Below are 23,801 nucleotides of genomic sequence, written 5' to 3'. Positions count from 1 at the left end.
AATGTTTTTGCTTATCAATCATAGCTTTTCTTTTTTTTTAAAAAAAAAATGGGATCATAGCTATTGTTAACAGTTTATCATCTATGGTTAGTGATATAGCTCTTGTAGAATGATTAATAAAATGGCTATATTGCATAATTTAATGTATTATTTTGAATATATAATTTTTTTACCTATTATATTATACACTTGATTAGTGAAAAAAAAAACTAATTTAATACAAAAACAACACAATAATTATTATTTATCAAATAAAATCTACCACATTTTGCTCTATTTGGAAATAAACTATAATACAGCTGATCCAACAAAATATATTATTTCATCAACTATTTATTCACCATCAATTTAAAAAAAAAATTATACAAAATATATTGATTTAAATATTTTAATATTTATCAGCGTATGTATCATATAGTTGAATAATTAATGCAATTTCCATCATTAATTAATGATACCAATATCATATAATTAAATAAAAATTTTGAAATGTACTTTAATTTATATAGTTTTTATATATTTTTATACAGATTAACTAAGATCTAAATACAAATGTGAATAAAAATAAATATTTAGACAAATCTAAGTTTTTTTGCTGTGTAACAATGGCAGTTAAACTAAAGCATAATCGAATGTTAAAAATTCTAGACATAAAAAACTAAAATTAATAGTCAAGGAATTTATAATTAACAATAAAGTAGAAATACATTAAAATATAATTTTAAAAAAATATTTGTAAACTAAAGATATAAAATATTAGATGTATATAACATTTCAATATTTTTACCTAACCAATTGATATTATTCTTATTCCTCTATATTAATTAAGGATGGAGGATTTCTTTATCCATATTATATTACCTGATCTTGGTTTGGGATTTAAAAAAAAAAAATCAGTCGCAAAAAGTTTTTTTTTTTTTTTTGAATTCAAATTTCAGTTACATAAAATTAAAACACATAATTAAATTATTTATTTTGAAAAATCGGGTGGTATAAAATATTAAGTCTGCTACAGCATAATTATTAAAAATATAATTTATTTGAAGATATCTTATTAATTATTTAAATAATTAGTAAAAAATTAGGAAAATTTTGTTAACAAAATTAAGATATAAAATTAAATTAAAATTAAAATTAAAATTAAAAAAATGTATGAATTGATTTTAACATAACAAAGAGATATAAAAATACTAAATATCATAAATTTCATCCACTATAATTAATGGGTCGGACCAATCACGAGTCCATCGGAATCCGGTTTTAGTCCGGTCCATGCCCATAAATGTTGATCAAATCTGATATCAGGTTCGTTGGGCCGATTTCAGATTGGAATCTGTCCGGGACGGTATGATTCGGACCGTTACGGGCAACCTAACCGCCACCAAAAAACAAAACCCAAAAAGAAGAGGAGAGCATCGACGCCAAAAACCACTTGCACTTTTGCAGAATCTCTCAGCACCTGACACGAACTTTAACATCAAAATCCGTAAAAAAAAAAAAAGAAGGAAATTAACACAAAGAGGAGGGAAACACCTGCACAAATTAAAATTTGATCGTCGACGATCATCACATAATGTCGTTTTCCTTCTTCAAGCCGTCTCGGCCAAAAACGCCGCAAGAGGTGGTAAAAGCAGTGAAAGACAGCCTCCTGGCTCTCGATACCCAAACTGTTGTTGAAGTTAAAGCTCTTGAGAAGGTTTTTCTCTTTATCCTTCTCATTTTTCCTCTGCTTAGTCGAAAATGTTGCTTGATTTTGATTTCAAATCCTGGTTTGCTTTTTTTTTTTTTTTCCATGGGATTAATGGGATTAATGAAGATTCAGTTGAGCTTTTACAGCAATTTTTAATGGTTGTGATATTTGCGGCTTACTTGGCTGATTGGTTCAATAGGAAAATAATCCTACAGGAAAAGGGTGTAAAGAATTAGGGATTTGTTAATTGTTGCTTATAGATACAACAAAATGCGACCATGTTGCTTGAGGATTAAGAACAATAAAATCTGAAGACATGGATATCATGTTGCCCTTTGCTTGCTTGGTGGTTAATAGCTGCTGGAGTTTTGGCATTTAAGTATTTGAAACTTCATAGTTTCGATGATAGCTTGGCAGTCGGCAGTTTACTTGAAGTGGGTTGCACTCAGGCTTCAAACTTGCTATATCTCTTGGCTGCAGAACCAGCACTTTTACTAGATAGTGGTACTTTTGGTAGCCATGTGGGTGGAAAAGAACTTTAAGATGATAGAAGAGAGCATTGCCAAAGGATGTAGCTGAAAGGTTCACAGAGATCTATATTAGTTCTCACGTTTAAGCACAAAAATTTCCATTAAGATTTTGTTATTGGGAGAAGCAGAATCAGATGTTCTTCAGTTATGCTAGCCATTTCTTTAATCAAGGTGTTTGACTTTTTTCTCCCCTTTCCATATAGGCAATGGAAGAAGTTGAGAAAAATCTTGCGGCAATGAGATGTATGCTCTGTGGAGATGGCGAGGTGGAACCAAATCTGGATCAAGTTTCACAGCTTGTGCTTGAAGTTTGTAAAGAGGATGTTCTTGCTCTCGTGATTCACAAACTCCCTAATTTGGGTTGGGAAGTGAGTTTGAACTGTTTGTAGAACTCTAACAAGCATTCTGAGTATATTTTCATGCACTGATATGATATATACCATTTTAACTCAGGCAAGAAAGGATTTAGTCCATTGTTGGTCCATGTTCTTGAAGCAAAAGGTTGATTCCAAATATTGCTCTGTAGAATACATAGAGAATCATTTTGAATTACTAGACTTTCTTGTTGTGTGGTAAGCTGACATAGTTTCTCCTCTCCTGTCAATACCTTTAATATGTCTTAAGAACTTGTGAGATGCATGTTCTGTTTCTTGTGTAGCTCTTTCTTCTTGGGTTTTTGTTTCTTCATCCCTTTCATGATTATTGCATGTGACATATATCTATGAAGAAGGTTATAAATTTATGTGTCAAAGGATAGGTACAATATGTTGAAAATATCACAAACTGGAATTTAAATTATGAATATGCAAAAAGTTGAAGAGCAGATGTGTCAGTTCTCACACCAAGGATACTTCAGGATTTATGTTCTATGGGCAACCTGGTTCTGGCATGATCAGTGAGGCTAAAATCTGAATTGAGAATATACAGTTGAAGGCAGCACGTTGTTTAACACTGATAAGTGCAAAGAACCACTAACCATAAGAAATGTGCAATATTATTGACCATGCAGTTTTCTGTTTCACCAATGTCTTTTCAGTAAAGCTCTGTTACTTGTGCTTATGGACTAGTAACAGACTGTGTAATGTCTAAGTCTTGATCATCTATTTTCTGAAAATTTTATACTCTCTCGCGTGCAAAAGTGTCAGTATCCATGCCCAGTTATCCTTATATGGTAATTACATTTTGATAAAGTGCTAAAGTATATGGTTACAAGCAACTCATGCATCCAGTATTGCGAATTTTGTAAAAGGTCATGTGGAGAGGAGTTAAATTCTTGAGTTGCTGCATGGTCATCTTATTAAGAAATTCAGTTGTGTGATATTGTATGAAACTTATTGTTGCCTTTTGGAAGCAGCTATGATAACAAGGAAATTGCCTTGAACTGTGGACTTATGTTAAGGGAGTGTATCAAATTTCCAACACTTGCAAAGTAAGACATCAAGCTTTCATCAATTTCTTTCATGGTTGTTGCAAGTCTTAAATAAAGTGTAAAGAAACTTGGCTATCATTAGGGCAATCAAATATCAATCTTGACACTTAAATTTTGTAGTGCTTTTTCAGGTACATATTAGAGTCTGCAAGCTTTGTATTGTTCTTCAAATTTGTGGAGTTGCCAAACTTTGATGTTGCTTCGGATGCTTTCTCTACTTTCAAGGTCAGAGTATGAGTTTGTAACTTCTATTTTCTTTATGAAACACCTGTTAGTTTTTAAGCCTCCAGTTATGCACACTTCATTTTTGCAAATAAATGCTTGCCAGGATTTGCTTACTAAACATAGTACTCTGGTTGCTGAATTTCTCACTGCGCACTATGATGAGGTACTCTTCCTACTAATCATTCTTATGATATGATTCTGGATAGATCTAAATGTTTCTTAGGAATATGTTGATCTATGTGAGTCAGTTACAAAGTAGTCAAGAATCCTTTTTCTGTTTATGAGTAACAAATTAATGATAGCCAAGTACTTGAGGAGGATAAGGACTTGTCTGAACTCCTGAAGTTTTCCTAGAAAAGTACATCTTTCACTGATGTTACACCTCTGTATGGTGTGGACAGTGAAGACAACTCTTTCAATTATATTGGCTTATTCTGTGTAAAAAGGCTAACATTATAAGGTACTCTTTTTTCCAGTTCTTTGATCTGTATGAAAAACTGTTGATGTCTCCTAATTATGTGACGAGAAGGCAATCACTGAAGGTTAGTTTCTACTGAAAGTTTTCAAATCATAATCTGCTGTTGTTTTGATCTGTAAGTTAACAGGACTATGTTAATGGATTTAGCTTCTCTCGGAATTCCTTTTGGAGGCTCATAATTCCCATATAATGAAGCGCTATGTTTTAGAAGTCCGCTACTTAAAAGTCATGATGACACTGCTGAAGGTATGACAACTTTCATTTTCATTATATTTCTTGTATCTAATTTGGAGTTTTTTGTTTAACCAATTGGATATGTTGTACACGGACTAGATGGGTGTTTTGAAGAAATTGTACAGTGCAGCCAATAGCTATTAAAGTTAGATTCCTGACTGACTCAGAAAGGCCCAAATAGATGTGAAATTAGAGACTTAAAAGCCTTTAACAAGAAGGTGCCTCTCCAATTCTAATGTCTTGAACATTTGATTACTGAGAGTGGAACCCCCTTACTATCGTGCAAAAGTACATGAGGATGATTTTGAGTAATAGCATAACTTATTACATGAGGATGATTCTGAGTAATATTATAACTATCTGTATCTTTTACTCTCCCATTAGGTCTTTATGTCTTTTTGTTCTGTTTTACAAACAGTAGTATTTCTATTGTATATGCAATCCATCTATGTAAGAAACTAAACAATCTTTATGAATTGGCAACCTGGGCGTATCTATCTGCTGGCTTTCCAGTTTGTTCTAGCAGCGGAGTTCAGTCCTCATTTGTGTTTTATGCAGTACACAAGGGTTCTTGAATGCTTTCTGCATGGGAAGTAGTTACAATTTTGATTCTGATCTAACTTGAGAGGTGTTAAATGATTTTGAATATGATGCTATAGTCTATACCTGTTTTCAGGAAACAAAATTATGGAGGGTTTTATTGCTTCCGGGGGATGGATCAATGAGTACAGAGAAGTATTTCTTTGTATAGGAAAATACACCAATTTTCATTTCTCGGCTGCTCTGTCTCTTTATCTGTATTCTTATTCAATTTTAGATATCCAATATGCAATGCGGCAATAGAGCTTCTCAGTTTTTACCTCTCTGTCTGATAAGATGCTAGATTGTCTAACTTTGCCTCTTTTGTGTGTTTTATGGACTCAAGGTCATTTTTTTTCCTTCTTGAATATATATTTGAATCATTTATGATTACAAATTTGTAGTGTGACCATTTTATCTGCTTTTTGTTTCTGGGTGTGAACAGGACTCAAGCAAAAACATTCAGATCTCAGCTTTCCACATTTTCAAGGTTCTGCAATCTCATTCTGTCATCTTATCTCTTACTACCATTTTCAAGGGCTGAAGCAAAAAATTCAGATTTGAGCTATCCCATTTCCAATGACATTGCTGTTTCCCCATAATTGTGTTTTACCTCATTGTGTAATGCTACTGGAGCTAGAGCCTTTATTTCATAGAGCAAGTACATTATTGGCTGTTAGTTTCTCCTGAGCCATGGCTACATTATGGAGGGGAGGGCATCATTTTAATAAACATGTGCCTTACCATGTGGAGTTTTTTCTTCCATATTAAGTTGATTGGCAGTTTTCTTGATTGGTATTTTTATGTGCATCATAGATTTATAGACAAATCCCTTTCACTCCCATTTTTCCTTTATCCCCTAAAGGTCTAGCGGAACAGTGTTTCAACATTCTTTTTCGTGTTTTTACTGCATTTCAGTATGCAAGTTGGTTTTCTTATACTTGGTTTTTTATAACTTTGGCACTGTCCTACTCTCTCTCTCTCTCTCTCTCTCCCACCTCCCCCCTCCTGGAAAAAAAAGAGAAACAAACAGTGGTTCTGGTACACTAAGGTGGTATCATGGACTCATGAGCCTTCCTTTCTTAAAGTGTACACCAACTAAAGCAACAAATCCATTTACATCTTGGATTGCTGCAGAAATTGTCATTCATGTTTCCTAATGCTTCTTATCCCTTGGTGTTTGTGCAGGTTTTTGTAGCTAATCCTAACAAGCCACGAGAAGTAAAAGTAATTTTGGCAAAAAACAATGAACGATTGGTGGAACTACTTAATAATCTCTCTGTTGGAAAAGGCAAGTGCAATTATAATATTTTCCTGCTACATTGCCAACAGATATGTCGAAAGTGGCTATGGATTTGAGGACTTGCCCTTGAAATAATGATTTTAAAGAATCATACTGTGCAAACTTTTGTAATTTCTCCTGTGATCATCTCAGGTGATGAGGATGAGCAATTTGAAGAGGAAAAGGAACTGATAATCATGGAAATTAAGAAAGTGTCACAGCAGCCAATTTTGGATAGCTAGGTCCTTCTTCAGTAGCTGCTTTTTCTTTTCTGTGAGATCATCTTGCAGTTCATGCTAATTCTATGTGATTACCTGCAATCACGGTTTGCCAATAAGTGGTTTTGGAGGAGTTTCAAGCACTAGTGGGAGAGAGATGTAATTTTAATTTTTTGCACCGAAGTCATACTTAGTAAATGTTAATCTTCAGTTTAATGAGTCTTTTTTTATTATTATTATTATTTTGAGTGGTCAAAGGCATTGTATTATATGGAGTTTGTTATTCTTGCTTTTGATCTTGTTTGTGCAACACTCGGGAATTTATTACTAATATTTTAATCCTTCTCTGGTTGGAAAACTGGTGTTTGTAGCATTGGAAATGCATATAAGAAATGAAATATAATTTCAACAGAGGATTCTACCCATGCATGTTTATCATGGAAGAAAATAAGTTAGCATGGGTTACCTTAACTTGGATGAGGAAACTGAAGAGGTGACAACAGGTAGTGGTTAAGTAAAGTTGTCTATACTATGTCAGATAGGGGTAGCGGTAGGACGAGCATTGAGTAGTTCTGAGTATTCTGGTTGAACGTGATTTTGCAATGATTCTTGTTCAAGTGATGATCAACACAAATGCTCTATTAATACAATTGGATCTTCAGACTCAAAATTATGGTTGATAGCCTTAGAAAATAAGCCTTAGATTCAGTCCATGTACGTGTTTGAAAGATTATAAGGCTACAGTTCTAAAAGCAAGTCTACTATATATATATGGAATGCATGCCTCAATTGTACTCTCCCAAAAATATAGGAAAATACTATCAGAGTTACTCCTGATCAGTCGTACCAGATTGTGTAGCTAAGAAAAGTAGAAAATATTGTAGTTGACGTGATCAGAGTTGATAATAAAAAAAAGGAAATAAAAAGAGAAAAGAGGGGGAGGGTGCATCATTTTCATCAACCATTCAAGAAATCTAGAATCTTCAAAGCTATTACTTTCTCATTTATTACGAACTCCCCAAAACTTTTACTACAAAGACACAAAGATACTTTTGCCGTATAATTGGCTACGTACTGAATATTGAGCTCATTTCTTACTTACGAATTCTACCCCCGTGCCACCACATATCTTACATTGATGAGGCACCGAATCTCTAAGTTATCAATAGTAATATAAAAATTTATACTAAAAATTTGTATTGTGTTTCCATTTAATAATAACTTTCTCATTACTTGGAAAAAAAGGAAAAAGAAAATCCCCCAATACTAGGTTTTGTAACAAGGGTTATCCCGTTGAGCCTGGATCGCTGGAGTAAATCCAAGATCTTTCAGCAATTAGAAATCAACAGAGCCACGGCTGCGCTTCTAACTCCAAGTCCACGGTGTCGGTTAATGCTAATGAAAATTCCTCACGTGATTTCGAATCTATTAGCTCATCAATCATTAGTTCCCCAAAATCGTTGGCTTCTTCTCTCTATATATATTCACACCAATCCCCAGATGTGAAATTCACGGTCGTTTCCCCCAATTTATAATTCCTTTTCTTTGGTTCCTACCTCCAATGAATTTCTTCAAATCCGTGTTCGCAGACGAACCTACTCCACCGGATTCACCTAAATCCCCGCCCGATACTCCGACCTCCCTCTCCCAATCCCAGAACCCGGGTCCCGACCCCAGCCCTACCGCCAAAACCACATGGTCCTTCGGCGGCCTCTTCAAGACACTCGCCACCTCATCGGAGTCTTTCATCGAATCCTACCGGAAGGATTTCGAGGAATTCGGATCTGGCCTCAGACAGGAGACGGCGGTCATCCGGGAAGTTGCCTCGCGTGCTGTGAAGGACCTTCCGGCTTCTTTCGAGGTCGGTGCTTCCGTCGCTCAGGAATCGTTAGAAACCGTCGGACAAGCCATCGATGACATCGGAGCCACCGTTTGGAAATCCACTGCTCAAATAATCACTCACGGTAGGGACTCTATTCTAGCTTCAGATCATGATGATTCAGATTCCCCTATTAAATATTATAGCCACAATAAGCAACAGACTCTGAACGTCAAACGGTATAGTCGTTTTGATATGCAAGTGCGTGCAATACAGTGTGACTTGAATACTTACTGTACTGAACCGGAGGATGAAGTTGAGTTTGATAAATGGAGATCAGAGTCCTTTGTTCTGGAAGAGAATAAAGAGGAAATTGAGAAAATATATAGTGAAAATGGGTTTGTTAAAGAAATTTATAATCAGGTAGTGCCTAATAGGGTAGACGATGCTGGTTTTTGGAGTAGATATTTCTATAGGGTGCACAAGTTGAAGCAAGCAGAGGAGGCCAGAGCCTTGCTTGTACAGAAAGCGATTTCTGGTGAGGAAGAGGACTTGACCTGGGACTTTGATGATGAAGATAAGGAGGAGGAGGAGGATGAGAGAAATGGGTCTTCACGAGAAGGTGAATCTAGTGGAAGTAATGATACTGGCAAGTTGTCTGATGAGAGCTTGGTTAAGGTTGATTACAGTGAAAGCGCTGATGTGCATAATAAAAATCCCAAAGACAAAATGGAGAAAGGCGATGATAATAAGCTGGAGAAAACTGAGGAGAAGGCAGCGGCAGTGGATTTCAAGGGAGATAACGGTGAGTCCTGTAAAGATAGTGATGTATCAGTGGTTTCAAGCCAGTCATTGTTACCAGAAGAGGACCTTGGATGGGATGAAATTGAAGATATTGATGAAAACAAAGGAGAAACCATGGGGAGCTCTACAAGTACTAGTAGATTAGATCTGCGCAAGCGGTTGAGTGCTGCAGAGGAAGAGGAGGAGCTGAGTTGGGACTTGGATGATGAAGATGACGAGCCTAGTAAACCATGACACAAGTGATGGTAGGTATAGGAGTTGGATACTCTTTAGTTGTTGATCATTTACATGTGAAAATGATTTGTTCAGCGCCATAGTTATGTAATTATTCGTCTTGAAAGTTTCCTCCTTGAGTTTCAATGATTGGACTTCATGTTTCTATCTCAGTTTTACCTTCTACAAATGTCAATATTTATTGAATGGAATTATTGGAAAGGTGAAAAACAGATGTAGTCTACTTGAGCTTTTCTCCTAGATTTCGAAAATGAGCACACACATGGGAGTGCAGTCCCACTACAACTGGTATCAGATGGTAGAATTTGGGTCATTCCTCGTTAGGTGCACAACGCCAGGTTTTATAAAATAATTTTTTTTTTATAAATTTATTTCATCTACTAAAAAATAAAATATTTTCTCTAAAATTTTAAATTCAAAACAGCAATAAATACAAATCTATACACTATATATTAAATTTAATTACAATATAGAAAATTAAAAATTTTAGTGTTAATTATTGTATATTATTAATATTTTATAATAAATTTTATATAAAAAATTATATTTTAAAAAAAATAAAGTTTATTAAGTTTCATTATCTTTTTCTCTGTTTTATCATAATGCCTTTTATATAGGATAATTTTTTGAATAATAAAATTTAGTCTATAAATAATATATACGGTCATTACTTTATAATAGTATGAATAACTTTATAATAATTATAGTATAAATATATTTTATTATTGATAATTCATTATTTAACTTCAATTCGGCCTACGAAATTAAGTTAGCGGTGGGAGAGTTGTTAGAAGTGCAGAGGAAGAAGGAAGGTGGGAGAGTTGTTAGAGGTGCTGAGGAAGAAGGAAGAAATATAAAGAATAGAGATTGTAGTGATAGATTTTATATGGAATGATAATGTCCACCGAATTGAGTTAGCAGTGGGATTGAGTTAGCCGTGAGATTGAGAGTTAGCCGTTGAGAATTGCTAGAGTTCCAAAGAAAGAAATATAGGAAATAGAAATTATGCTGATAGATTTTATATGAAATGATAATGAAAATTACATTTTTATGGAAAGTGAAAATATTAAAATTATTATAATCATTAATATAATAGTAATTTAGATTTAATAATTTATTTATTTAATATTTGTAACACTTATTTAGTGTATTAAAATCACAATTTTACTTTTTATAGTTATTTAAATTAAATAAAATTTTAGTTTGATAATATTTTATATAATTAATTCTATTAACTTTTTAATTATTTTATATTTTTATTACAGTAATATTTTTTTATAATAATTTTAATGAATTATATATATTTATTCTATATAATTATTCAAGTCATATAGAATATTTATAATTAAATTATATTAGTTATAATTTTATAAAATTATTAAATAATTTAAACGAGATAATAAAAATTTTTTATATAGTCCTTTATTATAGAAGTATTACTATATTGTAGAAGTATTTTTTTTATTGTATAAATATGCTATGCTTGCTCAATTTTTATAAATATATTTTTAATATTTTATTTATTATTAAAATAAAAAATATAATAATTTATTATTATAATATTAATAATATAATATACTAAAAAGTTGATTGATATCAATAAATATAGTAAAAATTGTATTTATTATATTAGAGAGCAATAAAAAATTAAAAGATATACGTTAATAGTGATTAAAAAAATAATAAATTATGTTAAAATTTTTATTTTATATAAAATTAAAATTAAAAATATATAAAAAAAATTATAATTATATTTACGCCTGGTTAATTATATTACTTATCAATTTTTCATAAGTAAATTTAATAATGACATTTATCAATTTCTTATCTATATATTTTAAAATTTAATTATATATATATATATATATATATATATATATATATATATATATATATATATATATATATATATATATATATATATATATATATATTTATTTATTAAGGATTAAAATATAATTAAAAAGATGTATTATAAGTTCAAATATATCATTTTTTATATTTTATAGTTAAAGAGATAGATATATATTAATTTTTTTATTGATTATTTTATAGATATAGTTAGATTTTAATTTTATATTTTTTTAATTATAAATTAATATATTATATTAAAAATGTTATAGAAAATTAAAAACTCAAAAATTTAAAATTCATATATAAATTGTAACAATAATAAAAATAATAAATTATGATATTATTAAATATAAAAATAAAACTTAAAAATAAAAAGAAATTACATTAAATGTGTTACTTAATATAAATATATAAATTTAAAGGTATCATTATATAACTTAAATATACCACTTATCCATATTTTCATAATCTATTTTAGACTCAACTTTATATATATATATAAATTAGCTTCATATTTCCTTATCGATGGAAATTGTCAATCCAATCGCGAGCTCCCTAAATGAACTGAACTGGGTTATTAGAGGATGGATTTAATTTAAGCCTCCGCATAAAAGAGACTCACCAACCGAGCCCTCTCCTGTTGTCTTCATCAACTTAATCCGATTATTGGTTTACTGAACTTTGTTCATGCCATGCGTCCATCCACGTTCATTCCCCTAGTTGGAGCTGTAGATAAGAGGAAAATGATTTAAGATTAAATAAATACACGCTTGCTTGGCATGTATCGGCAAAACAGCCGAAGAAGCTATTCCTGGTTTTTTGCTTTAGCCTTGGCCTTTGCCTTTGGGGATGGGTTTAGGTTTCATATTCTACATGGGCCTTAAGCTTGGATTTCCAAATAGAAATGGGCCCACTACTTCATTCAGGATCACGAGTTGACCGGCAGGGAGGCAGCCCTTATTGACCTACCTGCTCTTCTGTGATAACTAGAGTAACGTAGGTATATATGGTTCGATTTAAATTGATAAGTCAAATTAAATTAACAAGTTTTAATTTTTTTATTCAATTATTCAGTTAATTCGATTGAGTTAGAGTTTACTTTTGTTTTAATAGTGAAAAATCAAACATCAAATTTATGTAAATTTTGATATTTTAATGTAAATATTATTTATAAAAATTAAAATATATATGTATTTTTAACAGAAACTGATAAATCCATACCACTAACCCAAAATATTTCGGTTAGTAATTTGATTTAATTCAACAATTGATTCAATTTAATTGAGTACAATTCAACCCTTAATTTGATTTTTTTTTTCAATCAAATCAAGTTGAATTCGTACCTTAATCGTAATTGTAATTGTTGGATCATACTCGAAAGACTGGTACACAAGAAGTTCGACGTAGAAACTTTATCCACTCTTAAGGATTAAGCAAGCTTCACACAAAGCCATGCGTAAGCTAACATTATTTCCATGTTTCCACGACTTAACATAGGAAAATCCACAATTTAGAACAAAGCCAAGTCTGCTTCCAACAACACCCAATAGAGTTGTGCACTTTCAACATTTAACATATGCTCAGAGATCAGTCCTCGTTGGGCACCGGAGTCAGCTCTTTCAGGATCCGCATGATATAAAGGAACAAGTTTATCACGTCCAAGTAGAGATGCAACGAGGCTGTTAAGTGCTGATCATAGTCGAAGTACTTGATTAGCCTGTCAGTGTCGTAAACAATGTAACCCAAGAACAACATTGCACCAGCTCCACTAAGGATTAATGATGCAGGCCCAGAGGGAAGTGGGAAAAATATCTGCATGACAACACAAAACCTTCTAGATCAGCTGCTTGTGCATATGTATAGCCAAGTCCACACTTCGTATAAAATAAACTGAGAATTTACCTGCAACACACTGGCAGCGGCAAGGGTAACAAGTGAAGGGAACAAGATTGGCCCGAGAAAGCTGAAGTCCTTGCCCCTCCTAGCAGCCCAGAAAGTGTACCCAGTTAAGGAGCTGAACGCGGCTGCAGTTAGACCTAACGCCTCGAGCACTATCCTTCCTGCAAGAACCCAAGGAAATACAGCGAGACTTGTTAAACTTATAATTAGCAGTCATCATCACAACATCAGTAAAATATAAATGAAATTACAAACGCAGAAATAAGATACATACCATCAGTAGCAGAACAGCAAAAACCAATCGTGACGCCCTGTATCAAGGTGAAAACACCCAGGGAAATGAGATTCTGGGGGTACTTGCGCTCATACCTCTGCATGGTATATAGAGCTGCAAAGTTTTTAAAGTGATGAGACACTACTCGCGTTTCATGGATAAATAACGCAGAAGTCCAGAATATGAACAGTACATTTTGCTGCGACAAAATGTGAATAACTTGTGCCATGAACACATCCAGTTTAACATAGACAAGCTAATTAGAAGCCACAACATGCTAGCTGGGATCCCATCAAGAAATTTATTAGAATCCAAAAGTTCGATGCCACTAGTTGAGTTGGAAAGAAAAATGGCAAAACAACAAAAGGTTGAAAAAAGAAGGAGAACACGAGTCAACTAATTGGAGTTTCTTCGGCAGAGCTTGAAATGTCTTTTCTGTATTTGAGTTCGTTTCATCGAAATAAAGATCTGGATACTGGAAGTCACTTCCTGCCTGCCGCTCATGAAGCAACATACACTTCACCAAAATCTTTGCAATCAAACACAATCAGGTAATAAAATCTTATCCTGAACTCTGATTGAGAGACTAAAGAAAGAAATTTTTTAAAAAGAAAAGAAAAGCAACAAGCAATTATTATAGTAAAACATCAGATAAACCATATGGATTAACAAGCAAATAGAGAGCACAACATCTCAAACTCAAGAAACAAAACAATGGATTCCAAAAATGATTACTAATAGAACATAAGGTGAATACCAACCCAGAAAAGAAACAAAGGAACAAAAAAAGAGCTAAGAAAACGGTTACATACAGCCAAGACCGGCGACAAATAGGCCAGGAACGATATAAGGAATTTGAGCGAGAAAGTTAACCGCAGGTGGGTTGAACACCAAGAGCGAAGAAATAGCAGAAGTAGCAAAAACCTGTGTGGTCACAATCCCATAAACTTTCTGTATAAACCCCCATCGCAACTGGTTCTCCAAACAGGCCTTAACATCAACCAACTCAGTTTCTTTCTCCTCTTCTTTCAGGTGTTGTACACCTTGAGCTTCGCTTGGTTGAGGCAGATCGAGATTTATGGACCTTCCCTGGGCAGCCTTTTGTGAGAGGAAGCGGACTACCGGAAAGTTGTGAGGAAGGCGGTGGTCGGGGAGAAGAGAGACGGAGGTGTCGAAGAATGGCATAGGTTGGGAGGAATAGGTTGGTGTAGAGTTGAATCTGAGTTGGGTGAAGGATGAAATGGAGCGGATAGTGGAAGTGGAATGTGGAAGGGAGGAGGAACGGAGGTGGTGGAGGGTGGTGGTGGTGAACTTGACAGAGGAGCGTCTGAGGGCATTCATGGTCGCTCTCTTTGATCTTCTAGGGTTTCTAGGATTTGCAGATGGAGAGGGAGAGGTAGTGTGTTTCCTACTAGCTTTTCTGAGGAAAAAGAAATGGGGGGGACGTGTTGATTGTTGATTGGGTTACAACTCTGATAAATGTAATTGTCGTTTTACTTGTAAAGGAAGCTAACCGTCTGACCGGAGAGAAATTGGATTTATCGTTAGCCATAACTATGGCGTGTTATTTTCCTTTTCACAAAGGAAACCTCCACGAAATGAAAAATAGCATGATGGCCCCTATTTTTATTTTAAATAATAAAATTTATGGATTTTATACACTCCTTTACATTTTCATCCCGATTCAACTTATCAATGCAACGGCCTCTTCACACGAGTTAGAAAGAGATTTTAGAGTATAATAAAAAATAAAATAAAAATCAACTCATTTTCTTAATTTTTCATATATTAATGCTTAGTTTAAAATCAAAAATTTTATAAAAATTTAATTGAATTGAATTTTTTATTTATAAATTTTTATTTAAAAAAAATTTATAAATTTTTAATTCAAAAAATTTAAAAAATTTTAATTCAAAAAATTTTCATTATATATGAAAATAAAATTATTAAAATTTATTAAAATTTTTTTTTTTCATAAATTCTCCACATTAGAACAATCTTACCTCGTATTTTTTGAGTCATTTATCAGCAATTATAAATTATTTTTTTAATATAATTTAATTACTAAAATGAATCCAAAGAATAAACTTATTAGTTTTGAAAAATAAAATTTGTATAAAAATGTAAACTATTATCATTATTTAAAATAAAAATGAATAATAATTAAAGTGGCCGGCTTCTCAAGCCACCGCACCGCGTCTCCAAAATCCAAATCCAGCTGAGGTAAGGACTTGCACTGAAACTGCCACACTATGATTATATAAGCAAACACTCGATCATTATATCAGGGCCATCAAGAAGTTTGTTCATCAAAGCGAATCAGGGGTTGGTTTTGCAATCTTCTTCTCTGTCAACCCATCGAGGGTTTCTTTAATCGCCATGGCAAGGAGATCGAGGCGCGTTCTTAAGAAGCCAGTGCGGGTGGTGAAGCTTGATACCGCCTTTACTTGCCCCTTCTGCTACCATCCTGAATCTGTGGCTTGCATCATCGATAAAAAGTTGTTTCTGGGCGAAGCCAAAGGCTGCATCTGCGAGCCAAGCTTCGCGACCTCCATCACCCCTCTGACGGAGCCAATCGACATATACAGTGAATGGATCGATGAGTGTGCTAGTGTTAATAAAAGTTGATCTGTATTTATGTTGCTTTTCCACAACTCTAGAGTTGCCGTAGCCTTTAGGATTAGTGTCTTGTGTTTTTCAATCAAAGAATGATCTTCCAGTTCAAATTTATAGACATATGTGTTTGTAGTTATTTCAAGATGTTCAAAGGTCTTTTAGTACTGGGTTTTATTATTCATTCTTTTTCTGCGTTGGAGTGTTTTCCGATAAATTATAAATTCAGCTGGACATGGATAGTGTGCATGGCAGTGTCTTTATCTGCTACCATGGCTGGGTAGTTGGTTCATGCATGGTTGATCGTAAATTAATCAATAAAATTATTTGTCTATCACTCTTATCATGGTTAATTAATTTTAAATTAAGTTATTTTTAATTAAATTTAAATTACAATGACGTTAAAAAAGAATGATGAAACTATATAACATTTCACATGATGAATGCTGAGGAATATAATCGTTCTTATTCAGCTTGTAGAATCTTAATCTGGCGGTCGAGAAGAAAGCTTGAGAGAGAAAGAGAGAGAGAAGATGATGGACGGACAGTACTCTACACTGCCTTTTTTTTTTTTCGTTATAATTAAAGACGGGTTTTATTTATTGATTTTTATTTGTATAAAATTGAAAGATAGACAACCACAAAGGTTTGGCCTCTTGCTTTTTAGGCAATTCAACTGGATTTCTTAGAAATAAATATAATTTTCAACACTTAGAAATCAGCGTCAATAGAAGCAATCCTGTGAAGGCAGTGGGAGCAGTTACTAAGCAACTGGGGATTTGCTTAATAATAACAGAAACGGCCAATGTATATATATTGCCAATTCGGCATAGTTCTTGTTTCTTTAATTTCAACATGATTAAATACAATTCCGATTTAGTTCTTAGTAAAATAATTTTCTGTAATTTTTTCATGAGATGTTACATTTGAATTGTCATTTAATTTAAAGTGATATATAACCGTAATAATAATAAATATATTAATTTGAGAGAAATTCATTTTTTTTTCATATATTATATTAAAATATTTTTAAAAAACTATTAATTAATTTTAACCATAATTTAAAAAAAAACTTTAGTATCCATTTTAATTTTTTCTATAATGTGTAACATTTAAAATTAATAAAAAGAAATAACTAATTATTGAATTTTTAAAATTTCAAAAATATTTTAATATATCTTTTTTTTTTAAATTAAATAGTAATTTCCCTTCTACTACTTATTAATTATATAATATTTTATTATTGGCACATATGTAACAAATAATTAAAAATAATAAAGTGAATCATTATATATATATGTAAATAAGAAAAGATGCGTGAACAAAGTTTGTAAAAAGTTGATAAGTAAAATATACATGTTAATTCATATAAATATATAATTCTATTGAAAGTATAAAACATATTCTTGATTTAATTTCAAAACGGTACCGAAGGGTTCGGAACCCTACTTTTATATATAACACAAGCATATAAACAAAACCATAAACGGAGAACAATTCACCAGTTAATCAATTTACTACAGTATATAGTTGATTGAGATAAATGCAGGACATCGAGATTCTGCATGAATGAAGAGCCCTCTTTTCTCTAGTAGTAGTAGAAGAGTGCATTCGCCACAATTTGTTAATACTAAATATCCACAATCTTTAATTGGAATCAGTTTTTATGAAGATATAATATGCACCCCAAGCCAGGCTGATAATATATCATGGATAAACTAATTGTTTCTTTGACTCAGAACCCGCAAAATGGCAAGGAACAGATTGAGAATGTCCAGGTAGAGAGCAGCAGAGGCCAAAATATATTCATCATATGAGAAGCGCTTGATCAGGTTGTCAGTGTCATAAATAATATACCCACAGAAAACCAGCGCACTAATTCCTCCATAGATAGCTGTAGATGTTGAGCCAAGGGGGACGAACATCTACATAATAAAAAATATATTCTCAGACATTTGTAAAACAAATAATGTATTCAAGGCTGGATGGCTTCAACAAACAGAAGCAAATCAGACATCTAACCTGGAGAAAACTGGTTAGGATGAGTATGATGAGGCTGGTGAATAAAATTGGTCCCAAAAAGCTGAAGTCTTGCCCCTTCTTAGAAGCCCAGAAAGTGTATCCAGTTAGAGAACAAACCACAGCTGAAGTTAGAATTAGTGCTTCGAGCACAATTTTCCCTGAAATTGAACAGAACATGAGTAATTGCATCATAATAGTAAAGGATTTGTATGTTATCAGAAAGGTTTGGAAAAAGAATTGCAACTGTCCATGGAAATGTAGAAAATGCAACACATGACAGAACTTCTAAACAGGGGGAAAAGAAGATACTGACCATCTGTATTAGCACAGCTTACTCCGACCAAAAGGCTTAGAGACACAGTGAAGAAACCCAGGATAATCAAGTTGACCGGGTGCTTCTGGTGATAAACGTGCAAGGGCCACAACACTGCAATTTTTCAAGTTCATTGTTAAGATAAAGCACAAAAATTTCAGCAAATTTAATTTAGAAATAATGTCTTAGAATTTCTGAAAAATGGAAGATAGTCATTGCACACACTTAAATCAAAGAGAAAGGAAACAAAAAATTTAAAAGACAAAAGCTGCAGGTTTAATCTAATGTTACCAGATATCTGGATAGCAGAAACAAGTAACTTTAATCTCCAATTTTATCATAGTCATAAACTGTTAACGAAAACCTAATAGATAATCAATGCTATAAAGGGTACAAACACAAGAAACCATCAAGCAAAAACAACCGAGCAAATTGTTAAGAGGTAAAAAACTGAAAGACATTCAATTCTCTTCAAATACAAGAAAACATCATCCAAAAAACAACAGAGATTCACCCCATCTATCATTCATCACCTCTACCAAAACCATATAAGAAAGTAATTTAATTTAACAATTTCACAAAGACAACCAATAATTGAATCCACGATCATCAAATTCAACACCAATATATTCCCCCAAAACAAAAATATGAAAAAACTATATAGCCTAGCGGCCGATTCCATGATAAAGAAAAAGAAATTAGGATAAATACGAGATCTGAATTGTTGACGTACGGATGAAGGGCACGATGCAGAGGAGTAGAAGGAGGCCGGGACTGTCACCGAGGAGAGAATTGACGGGGGCGTAGAGAACGGTGACGGCAGAAACGATGGTGGTAAGCACCAATTGAACAGCGAGAATGCCATAGACCTTACGAATCAAGCCCCATCGCAACTGATTCTCCCCCAGACCCAAACCAGGGTACAACGTCTCTCCATTTCCGGCTTCGAGATCAACCTCCTTCTCCGAATCCTTCGTTCTCAGGCTCGTGAATTCGTACATCATTTCTTTCCCTCACAATTTCTCGACGTTTCTTTCTTTCCTTAGGAAGAGATGAGGTATAGATAGAAATAAAATGCCCTGAACAACTTAACGTGACAGGACAGTGTTTTTAAAACTGTGACCGACAAATGGGTTATCTCTAAAAATATGAAAAAAGAGGATTTTTCCATTTTCCAATTTTTAAATTGAAAATTGGGATATTGTGGTCATTCTCTAAACACCGGGGGAGCTGCGGGTTTTTTTCCAGCCCAAACCGGGGACTCATGGCGGCGCACACTATGCTATTCCTCCCTTGGTAGATCCGTTGAACGGCGGAGATTCGCTGATTCCATTTTTGCGTGTAAGTTCGATTTCTCGTTACTAATCTTTTCTGGGTAACCAGTGGCTTTCTTCTTCATCATTTCTCTGCTGTGTCTTCTGTTTGTAGCTGTTGAAGAAGAAAACATTAGTGGAAGGTAGTGAAATCTATGATATTTCATGGCTAGAGCTCCATCTTCTATTGTGATTTTCCTTCGCCAAAGCCCTTATAGTACCCTCCAAAACTCTAGTACCCAAATCCGAAAACTTACTGTAGAACCTAAATATTTTGAATTTACTAATGAAGGAATTAAGCCAAATCAGAATCACGAAGTCCCTCAGAGCAAGGACCAACATTTCACTGATATAGTTAGAGAAGTTACTCTGATTATGAGAACTAAATCCAAATGGGAGCAAAGTCTTTTGTCGGATTTTCCTTCTTCCAATTTTTCCGATCCCCAATTCTTTCTGCAGCTTTTGAAGCAACAAAACGATGCTTTTCTCTCACTAAAATTCTTTCATTGGCTACGTTCACGTTCCAATTTTGTGCCTGACCAAGTTTCCTGCAAAGTGCTTTTTGATTCTCTTTTGGAGGCGAATGCTTGCAATGCAGCAAAATATTTTCTTGAAGTTTCGGGTTTTATTCCTGAGCAGGGTTCTTTAGAGCGTTATATATGTTGTCTTTGTGATGGTGGAATGGTTCAAGATGCACTTGGCGTGCTTGTGAGGTTTAAAGACGTTGGAATTTGCCCATCAATAGTGACATGGAATTCAGCTTTACGGGGTTGTCTTAGTATTGGGAAGACTGATCTTGTTTGGAAATTGTATCATGATATGTTAGAATCTGGGCTTGTGGCTGATATTGAGACTGTTGAATATCTTATTCGAGCCTTTTGTTCTGATGGTCAATTTATGAAGGGTTATGAACTTCTAAGACAGGTTTTAGAAAATGGGTTAGTCCCTAGAAATATTGCTTTCAATGCTTTGATATCTGGGTTCTGTAAGCAGAAGAATTTTGTGAGAGTGTCTGAGCTTCTTCACACAATGATTGCCAAGAATTGTGCTCCTGATATTTATACTTATCATGAAGTCATCAATGGACTCTGTAAGAATAAAATGTTGCTTGAATCTTTAAGGATTTTTTATGATCTTAAGGATAGAGGTTATGCCCCGGATAGGGTCATGTATACAACGATAATTCATGGACTTTGTGAGAAGGGATGGCTTCGTGATGCTCAAAAGCTTTGGTTTGAGATGATCAATATGGGCATTCTTCCTAATGAATACACTTATAATTCACTGATTAATGGGACTTCTAAGAGGGGATACTTTAAAGAGGCTATGAAACTCTATGATGAGATGCATGACAAAGGTTATGGAGAAAACACTGCAAGTTACAATGTGATGATTTCATGTTTATGCCTACATGGAAGAACAAATGAGGGATTTGAATTATTTGAAAAAATGGCACAAAAAGGAATTAGTCGTGATGTGATATCATATAATGCTGTGATTAGAGGCTTTTGTGAAAAGGGGAAGATAGTTGAGAGTAAAAACCTGTTAAATGAGCTACTGGCACATGGCATACAGCCATCAACCTCATCTTATTTTCCCCTTATTAAGAAGTTATTTGAAGTGGGAGACATGAAAGAAGCGAAACGGTTGTGGAATGATATGCAGAACAAGGGTCTGAAGCCAAAGGCCCATCACTATGATAATTTCATTACTGCATTGTGTATACAAGGTCATGTAATAGACGGGTTGGATTGGTTAGCTGTTATGCTGAAGAATAAACTCAGACCAGAGAAGGCAACTGTTAAGAGATTAATTCAGTGTCTTTCACAGTATGAAAGGTTAGATGATTCTTTATTTGCTTTAGGTGTTATGTCTAGGATATGTTATTTTGTTAAACTAGGCATTTGCTATTATTTGGTTAGTGAACTAGAAAGGATAACTTTGACCACAAAAAAAATTTAGAAAGGATAATTCCCTTTGTTATGGAACATGCCTGGACAAGATCCTAGAAAGAAAATGAATTGAGCGTTTTCAGGTTGTTGTATGTAACTCCTACGAGGAAATATGCAATTTGCTTGCCATTGTTTCTTTAAAATATTTAACGGTCTCCTCTGTGGAATGTTTATCAGTTGACTAGTGCCTGTAATTAGCTATTTAATTCCGAGTCATAAAAGCTCAATTTGAGAGTCAGTAATTGATACTTGTGACTCAACATCTGATCTTATTTGAAATGGAAGAGCAACATGATGTATGTTATTATTTGACTTCTGCCGAGTGCGGGAGTGACTCTGGCCTTATTGTTGATTCATTTGTTGCTCTGTCGACCTGGAAATTAAAGAAAATAACAGCAAGGCTTACATTTACTTGTTCTGGCTTGCATTTTTTTTTTCATATGTTCGATTCAATTTCCTTCACAAAATGCCATCTTCCATATGAAGGGTCTCTATTAAGTCTCAAGACAGGTCATGCAGAGGTTAGTCTACCAAGCATTGTATGTATTCTACCGCCTGCCAGGAGAGGAGAGAACAAATTGTGAAGGTAAATCTTGTTGAAACAAATAAGGTGTTTAGTAGGCTTAAAGCCTGCAAATGATGGATATGTTTTTGAAAAACAATGTTGTGGAATGTTGAAAGCTGGAGGAGCTTAAGCTCTGCATCTCCATCCATGGCTTGTACTTATTGTAACTGAGGTTCAGAAAGACCCAGAAAGGGGAGAGTTGGAACTTATTGCCTATGGCAGTGAATACCATTGTACCAACAGCTTTTTAGTCTTATTAATCTATTTTGTACGTTGAGACATAACTTTATGGACTGGACACTTAGATATTACAGGGACAGTGGTGGGTAAGTGAGCAGAAGTAGGGAAATTTAATTTTAACTTTTCATTTTTCATTATTAAAAATTTAATTTAAAAATTTTGAGTTAAATTTTTTAAAAAAAATAAAAGCTAAGTTCAGTTACTCAATCAGTCGAGCAATATAATTAATTCTCTCTTTCAAAATTCGCATCTAAGCATTGTTTTTGGGGTATCTGTTTAAACAAATGGGGAAATCATGGAAAAATAGGTAAGAAAGCAGAGCAATAGCATATTATGATTTTTTTTTTCCTAGAACCACTACGCTATTGAATTGAAACTGACCATTTTATGGATTAGGAGGAAGAAAATTTTGAGGGCAAAAAACTTTATTTTCCTTTAATTTTTGTTTGGATGATAGGAAAATAAGGGGAAAGACAAATAAGTTTTGTAATTCACTTTCATTTTCTCTCATTGAAGGAAAAAAAAAATTAAAAATTCAATTATATCCCAACGTTGGTTATGCTATCTTTTAATATCTAGAATTAAAATTGTAATTTTACTATTTAAACGTTTAATATTTTCCACTCAATATGTAAACACATTAATGCAAATTTATTTTCTTTTATAATTTTACCTTCTTTTTATTTTGTTATCCTTATTTTCTTATCATCTATCTTAACATAGGTTTAAGGTTTTAGCCCATAGCTAAAACGGTTTTACTTTAAGAATCAGAAAATGCCATTTCTATTTGGATTTTAGCTGTGATCAATCTGATTGTTGGAATTTTTCAATTTAAAAAAAAATCAAATTTTAACTTAAATTCAGGTTGATTTAATTTATTTTTTAAAATTTTTTATATAATTCAGATTAGTTTAATTTATTTTTTGATAAAAATTAATTTATATATATATATATATATATATATATATATATATATATATATATATATATTTATCTATGTTGCGTTAACATAATTTTAAAGGGTTATATTTTTGTAAAGATAAAAGTTTATTTATTTATAATAAAAATAAAATATTTAAATTTTTTATTATAGTAAAATTAATAATAAATCGATAAATACTATAATTTAATATTTATTAATTATATAGACACTTAACCTATAAAATATTTTTAATTATATTTTTTTATTTTTTAAATCATTTTTAATGCTTTCAATTTTTTTTATTAGACTACT

At 33.0% G+C, this 23,801-nt stretch overlaps 5 protein-coding genes across 10 annotated transcripts; 3 read left to right on the top strand and 2 right to left on the bottom strand.

Annotated features, from left to right (window-relative positions):
• Window positions 1-1,383: 1,383 nt before the first annotated feature.
• On the top strand, window positions 1,384-6,971 carry LOC110612192 (calcium-binding protein 39). 4 transcript variants are annotated; one of them, XR_002487443.2, is made up of 11 exons: window positions 1,385-1,696; window positions 2,424-2,588; window positions 2,674-2,792; window positions 3,575-3,649; window positions 3,781-3,874; window positions 3,978-4,037; window positions 4,351-4,416; window positions 4,500-4,598; window positions 5,263-5,511; window positions 5,611-5,655; window positions 6,354-6,402. XR_002487443.2 is itself a non-coding variant. In XM_021752897.2 (11 exons), exons 1-11 carry the CDS (start codon window positions 1,574-1,576, stop codon window positions 6,687-6,689), a joined length of 1,038 nt encoding a protein of 345 aa, XP_021608589.1. In that variant the 5' UTR covers window positions 1,391-1,573; the 3' UTR covers window positions 6,690-6,971. The 4 variants fall into 4 exon arrangements, 2 of the variants coding, with proteins under 2 accessions (XP_043811097.1, XP_021608589.1); XR_002487444.2 differs by lacking the exon at window positions 5,263-5,511 and adding an exon at window positions 4,686-4,804; XM_021752897.2 differs by lacking the exon at window positions 5,263-5,511 and adding an exon at window positions 6,601-6,971 and having other exon boundaries at window positions 1,391-1,696; window positions 6,354-6,456.
• A 770-nt stretch (window positions 6,972-7,741) lies between these two features.
• LOC110612255 (BSD domain-containing protein 1-A) lies at window positions 7,742-9,667 on the top strand. The gene has a single exon (XM_021752986.2). The coding sequence runs from the start codon at window positions 8,227-8,229 to the stop codon at window positions 9,520-9,522; it is 1,296 nt and encodes a 431-aa protein (XP_021608678.1). The 5' UTR covers window positions 7,742-8,226; the 3' UTR covers window positions 9,523-9,667.
• A 3,106-nt stretch (window positions 9,668-12,773) lies between these two features.
• LOC110612234 (BI1-like protein) lies at window positions 12,774-15,042 on the bottom strand. Its single transcript, XM_021752962.2, has 4 exons — window positions 14,362-15,042; window positions 13,550-13,663; window positions 13,279-13,436; window positions 12,774-13,188 (listed from the first exon to the last, which is right to left on the bottom strand). Exons 1-4 carry the CDS (start codon window positions 14,888-14,890, stop codon window positions 12,964-12,966), a joined length of 1,026 nt encoding a protein of 341 aa, XP_021608654.1. The 5' UTR covers window positions 14,891-15,042; the 3' UTR covers window positions 12,774-12,963.
• A 2,530-nt stretch (window positions 15,043-17,572) lies between these two features.
• LOC110611176 (BI1-like protein) lies at window positions 17,573-19,553 on the bottom strand. The gene is made up of 4 exons (XM_021751336.2): window positions 19,231-19,553; window positions 18,498-18,611; window positions 18,185-18,342; window positions 17,573-18,087 (listed from the first exon to the last, which is right to left on the bottom strand). Exons 1-4 carry the CDS (start codon window positions 19,499-19,501, stop codon window positions 17,881-17,883), a joined length of 750 nt encoding a protein of 249 aa, XP_021607028.1. The 5' UTR covers window positions 19,502-19,553; the 3' UTR covers window positions 17,573-17,880.
• A 126-nt stretch (window positions 19,554-19,679) lies between these two features.
• LOC110611175 (pentatricopeptide repeat-containing protein At5g18950) lies at window positions 19,680-22,611 on the top strand. Of its 3 annotated transcripts, none has more exons than XM_021751333.2 (2): window positions 19,680-19,838; window positions 19,926-21,938. In XM_021751333.2, exon 2 carries the CDS (start codon window positions 19,976-19,978, stop codon window positions 21,770-21,772), a length of 1,797 nt encoding a protein of 598 aa, XP_021607025.1. In that variant the 5' UTR covers window positions 19,680-19,838; window positions 19,926-19,975; the 3' UTR covers window positions 21,773-21,938. The 3 variants fall into 3 exon arrangements, with proteins under 3 accessions (XP_021607025.1, XP_021607027.1, XP_021607026.1); XM_021751335.2 differs by adding an exon at window positions 22,273-22,611 and having other exon boundaries at window positions 19,689-21,648; XM_021751334.2 differs by adding an exon at window positions 22,249-22,611 and having other exon boundaries at window positions 19,689-21,648.
• The last annotated feature ends 1,190 nt before the right edge of the window (window positions 22,612-23,801 follow it).

Source organism: Manihot esculenta, chromosome 3, assembly GCF_001659605.2.
Source record: "Manihot esculenta cultivar AM560-2 chromosome 3, M.esculenta_v8, whole genome shotgun sequence".
In the NCBI taxonomy this organism is placed as follows: Eukaryota; Viridiplantae; Streptophyta; class Magnoliopsida; order Malpighiales; family Euphorbiaceae; genus Manihot; species Manihot esculenta.
This window is presented reverse-complemented; position numbering and strand designations above follow the sequence as displayed.

Excerpts from the sequence above, each read along its gene's own strand:
- LOC110612192 (XM_021752897.2), top strand. The coding sequence starts at position 1,574 with ATGTCGTTTTCCTTCTTCAAGCCGTCTCGGCCAAAAACGCCGCAAGAG. Across the intron at positions 2,589-2,673 it reads TCCCTAATTTGGGTTGGGAA|GCAAGAAAGGATTTAGTCCA; the intron begins GTGAGTTTGAAC and ends ATTTTAACTCAG. Across the intron at positions 3,875-3,977 it reads ATGCTTTCTCTACTTTCAAG|GATTTGCTTACTAAACATAG; the intron begins GTCAGAGTATGA and ends AATGCTTGCCAG.
- LOC110612255 (XM_021752986.2), top strand. The coding sequence starts at position 8,227 with ATGAATTTCTTCAAATCCGTGTTCGCAGACGAACCTACTCCACCGGAT.
- LOC110612234 (XM_021752962.2), bottom strand. The coding sequence starts at position 14,890 with ATGAATGCCCTCAGACGCTCCTCTGTCAAGTTCACCACCACCACCCTC. Across the intron at positions 13,437-13,549 it reads TTGCTGTTCTGCTACTGATG|GAAGGATAGTGCTCGAGGCG; the intron begins GTATGTATCTTA and ends GGGTTCTTGCAG. Across the intron at positions 13,189-13,278 it reads CCGCTGCCAGTGTGTTGCAG|ATATTTTTCCCACTTCCCTC; the intron begins GTAAATTCTCAG and ends GTTGTCATGCAG.
- LOC110611176 (XM_021751336.2), bottom strand. The coding sequence starts at position 19,501 with ATGATGTACGAATTCACGAGCCTGAGAACGAAGGATTCGGAGAAGGAG. Across the intron at positions 18,612-19,230 it reads CTGCATCGTGCCCTTCATCC|TGTTGTGGCCCTTGCACGTT; the intron begins GTACGTCAACAA and ends GAAAAATTGCAG. Across the intron at positions 18,088-18,184 it reads TCCTAACCAGTTTTCTCCAG|ATGTTCGTCCCCCTTGGCTC; the intron begins GTTAGATGTCTG and ends TTTATTATGTAG.
- LOC110611175 (XM_021751333.2), top strand. The coding sequence starts at position 19,976 with ATGGCTAGAGCTCCATCTTCTATTGTGATTTTCCTTCGCCAAAGCCCT.